The 4,537-nt window shown below is 40.0% G+C and overlaps 1 protein-coding gene across 1 annotated transcript; it reads left to right on the top strand.

The window, feature by feature from the left end:
- Nucleotides 1-2,106: 2,106 nt before the first annotated feature.
- LOC109183665 lies at nucleotides 2,107-2,907 on the top strand. The gene is made up of 2 exons (XM_019333721.1): nucleotides 2,107-2,485; nucleotides 2,762-2,907. The coding sequence occupies exons 1-2, from the start codon at nucleotides 2,107-2,109 to the stop codon at nucleotides 2,905-2,907; spliced, it is 525 nt and encodes a 174-aa protein (XP_019189266.1).
- The last annotated feature ends 1,630 nt before the right edge of the window (nucleotides 2,908-4,537 follow it).

The raw sequence follows: 4,537 nt of genomic DNA, 5'->3' as shown, positions 1-4,537 counted from the left end.
ATGAAAACCACTTTGAGCATGAAGATATGTCCTACGAACTCTAGCTTTAAAACCGGGAATGACTCGACAGATAAGGCCAGACACAAGCAACAGTTATAACGAGCATATGCAGTTCACAATAGTTAAGGCAGATAAGGCAAAGCATAAACAATGGTCATAACCCAATATGAACAATCCCCAATATAAATCCCATAGTCACATCCCCCAAGACACTCGTAATCTCAACTCGTCCCTGTCACAACACGTAACACACTTTGTTGGCGCCACAGGACCAATCGCATGCCCATACATGAGGGTCAGCGCATATAGCTCTGACACGGCCCCGCAGCACCCTGCCCCGTATCGCAACACGGAGGGGTCGATCGCAACCGACCGATGAACCGCAGCTCATCATAGTGTTTGATCGCAACCAAACAGTGGACCGCAGCCCAAGAGAATGTCATCTGACCGCAGCCAGGAAAAAGGACGAACCGCCGCTCGTATAGAAACGTTTGATCGCAACCAAACGGTGGACCGCAGCCCATGAGTATCAATCTGACCGCAGCCAGCTTCTGAACCGCAGCTCAGGATAACCAATCCGATCGCAACCGAATTGGGGTAACACACACACATAACACATAGCGGGCACATGCAACCCACATTACACATTAGGAAGGGGGAGAAAACGTATAACAAAACCTATGCGTGATCCATCACATACTAAGAGTAGTCCTAAGGGGTTCATACTTCTACCACTTAGGTCAACGGGATACCAATTCAACTAGCATGCAATGTAATAGACTCGTAAACCTACGAACGGCACCCGAAATATCAAACTAGACATAGGCACGATGAACGGAGTCCGTTGGGACACCACGGGGATCGGGGGAACGTCAATCGGGGAAGCCGGGATCCCGAGGTGGGGGAATTTCCAGCGGGTAGCCGGTGGGTGGGGGGCCACCCGCCGGCTGCCCGCCGGAATTACTGTTCCGGGCAGCGGGTCGCCGGCGGGCAGCTGCCCGCCCGCCGGCTACCCGCTGCCGGGCGGTGTTTCACGGTCGTGGGTAGGTGGCGGGTCCCCTACCCCCCACTGACTCTTTTCACACACTTTACTCCCCGGGAACCGTTGTGGAACCCGAAACCATGCATAGACACTTTACGACGAAATTAACGACAACACGTAGCCAATTAACGAATCAAATACAAGAAACGAACGGCACATAACCTATCATGCTTTTCTAAATATAATCAACACCCAAACATGCGATTTCCCCACCCGATAACCCAAGAATAAGATCATACGATACAACCTAGGGTTCTAATCACTTTTATATCAACAAGAATACGGTTCGTCTTCTAATTGCAAGATTCGGTAAGAATAACACATAAGCATCAAGAACATCACACAATTATCAGGAACAACACATAATCATCAAGAACTCCATATAATTATCAAGAACACCATAATTACCAAGAATCTCCCAATATCAAGATCATCAAGATCCCCCATGGGATCATCACATCAATTACCAATAATAATCATCATAACTCGCCAATATACAATAATATGGGGAAACCCTAAGGGGGAATTATAACTATGAAAATAGGTTTTGTTGAGACATGGGTTACCTCTTAGCCTTAATTAATTCCTTGGCTATGAAGGATCTTTCTTTAAACTTTCTTGATTTCTTGATTTCTCTTAAGGGGATTCTTGGAACTCTTTGGGTGGTGAGAGATTATTGTGGTGGGGATTCTAGGTGCCTCCTAAGTTTCCTATTTATATATTTAAGACTCCTAGTTAGGGCCTGAATGGTATGCGTTTACTAATTCTATTCCTTATAGGGCTAGGGTTTGTTTTAGGGATAATGGTCCACGGTCCATAGTGGACCATATTAATTAAAGAGGATCCTAATCATAATCTGAATAGTAAAAGGCCTACTTCCATTATTCCTAATAGGCTTAAGACTCTTATTCGGGCGAGGGTCCACAGTTCATGGTGGACCTTACTAATTAATTAAAGGTGAACCTAACATAATTAAATCATATTTAATTATTATTAACGGGATTAATTAAATAATTAATCCGGGATTGAAGGCCGTAACACGGGGTGTTACAAACAATGCTGCCATGACTTACTGTTTGGAGATTATGTCTACTCAAGCCATCAACCCAAGTCATGGTGGTTCAATTTCCAGGCATAGAGTGATTTACTGTGACCGTGAAGATGGTGATCGAAGATTACATGCTGATTATCTTTCAGAAAATCCAAAATATAATGAGGCAATATTTCGTAGACGATTTCGGATGAGTCAAAATTTTTTCTTACGAATTGCCAACGCTGTTGCAGATCACGAAAATTATTTTGTGCAACGGAGAGATAAAATCGGTAGACTAGGCTTCTCTACTTTACAAAAAGTAATAGCAGCATTTCAAATTTTGGTTTATGTAGTAGGAGCAGATGCAACAGATGAATACATCCAAATTGGGGAATCAACAGCAATTGAAAGTTTGAAGAGATTTTGAAGAGCGGTCGTAGAGTTTTTTGGACAACGCTATCTAAGAGCGCCTGATGCTAATGATTTTGCAAGGTTGCTTGAAATTGGTGAAAGGCGTGGCTTTCCAGGGATGCTTGGGAGTTTAGACTGCATGCACTGGACTTGGAAAAACTGTCCAACAGCTTGGGTCGGACAATATGTTGGGTGTAGTCGAGAACCAACTATTATTCTCGAGGTCGTAGCTGATTATGATTTGTGGATTTGGCATGCACTTTTTGATTTGCCAGGGTCGAATAATGATATTAATGTGTTGGAGGCATCACATTTGTTTGCAAACATTGCAAATGGTACGACACCTCCTACTCATTATGTTATTCAAGGGAAAGTGTACGATATAGGATATTATTTAGCTGATGAGATATATCCGAAATGATCAACCCTGGTACAAACTATTCATCATCCCCGAGGAAAAAAAGAAAAAGTTATTTGCAATGATGCAAGAAACATGTAGAAAGGATGTAGAACGTGCATTTGGGGTCATTCAATCAAGATTTGCAATAGTCAAGGGACCAGTACGTTTTTGGGATAAACATGTATTGCATGATATAATGACATCATGCATCATAATGCATAATATGATAATTGAAGATGAACGTGATGAGCAAGTCGATATACGAAGTTGGAAAGAAACACCGGCTCCTGAGGTTGATATAGGTAGAGATGAAAGAATTGTCTTTGAAGAGTTTCTTGCGCGACATAGGCAAATAAAAAATAAAGAAGCACATTATGCGTTTCGTGATGCATTGATCGAGCATATGTGGAAACGATATGGTAATTCTGAAAATTAAATGTAGCGGATGTTCTATGATTTATTATTGTGAAATAAAATAATATTTGCATTATAATTATATTGTATCCTTTTTGGTTTTTATATATTTACATATTTCGTTAAATATTAAACATAATTTAATATTAAATATAATTTAATTAAAAATAAAATTAAATAAAATATAATTAAAGTCTAATTTATTAAATTTCAACTATTAGTTTTGTTAAAAGAATAAAAGTATAAATATAAACTTTATGAGGGGTGTAGGAATAAAATTTGGTGCAAAATTAGGTGTAATGGGTTGGAGATGGAAAAAATTTGGTATAAAAATATGCTGGGAATATTCCTTTTGATGTAAAATTTGGTGCAGATGGTTGGAGATGGTCTTCCTGGCTGCACCTTTACTGTCTATATTATTAAACAATTTCATTTAAATAATAAATTATTATTATTAATTATAAGAAAATTGAAATGTTTTGGTAGTGTCCATTGTTTTAATTTTGCGAGACAAACACATGGAGCACATGACAACAAAAGGGGTTGATGTGAACTTGTGATGTGCTTTGGGCGATTATGTGCACTAATATATAACATCGTGTGCACCGTTTAATGCTGTCTGAATCGTGCGCACATTTCTTGATATGAAATGCAGTAAAAGAAAAATCAAAAGCAATATAAAGAAAGAACCTCACTAATTAGTTCTGTGTGCTTGCAGATTATAGCAATAAGTTTTGACGACGTTGTCAGTGTGGTGTTAATTGAAAGGAAATGATCATAGGAATAAAATAAACATAAATTTTTTTTCTTGTTCATTGGTGGGTGAAAACATGTGAAAGAAAGGAAAATTAATTTCTATTTTTTTTTTTTTTGGGTTTTTGAGTTATCAGGAAATAGATGAAAGAAAGTGGTTTTTTTTTTTTTTTGGGGGGGGGGGGGGGGGGGGGGGGTGGTTGAGTCCGTCCGTGCGGTCGTGTGCCCACGCACTATTAGGTACGCATAAACGCACCATGAGGTGTGGTGAGGTATGATGCATTTTTTAGTGTGTGGTGTGTTTTGTGGTGCATTGGTGCATTTCACCATGGTGCGTTTTTCATACCTAATGGTGTATTTTTTGGTGTGTGGTGCGTTTTGTGGTGCACTGGTGCATTTCACCCTAGTGCGTTTCCTAACACTATTAGTGCATTGTTGCATACCTAATGATGAATCCGCACCGGCCGCACGTTAGGCATTGACC

This window comes from Ipomoea nil, unplaced genomic scaffold (assembly GCF_001879475.1).
Source record: "Ipomoea nil cultivar Tokyo-kokei standard unplaced genomic scaffold, Asagao_1.1 scaffold1149, whole genome shotgun sequence".
NCBI classification, from domain to species: domain Eukaryota; kingdom Viridiplantae; phylum Streptophyta; class Magnoliopsida; order Solanales; family Convolvulaceae; genus Ipomoea; species Ipomoea nil.
This window is presented reverse-complemented; position numbering and strand designations above follow the sequence as displayed.

What these genes read in the sequence shown, in the direction of transcription:
- LOC109183665 (XM_019333721.1), top strand. Translation starts at nt 2,107, where the DNA reads ATGACTTACTGTTTGGAGATTATGTCTACTCAAGCCATCAACCCAAGT. An exon ending in GGAATCAACAGCAATTGAAA is followed by an intron (nt 2,486 to 2,761) that starts GTTTGAAGAGAT and finishes TTGATTTGCCAG; the next exon opens with GGTCGAATAATGATATTAAT.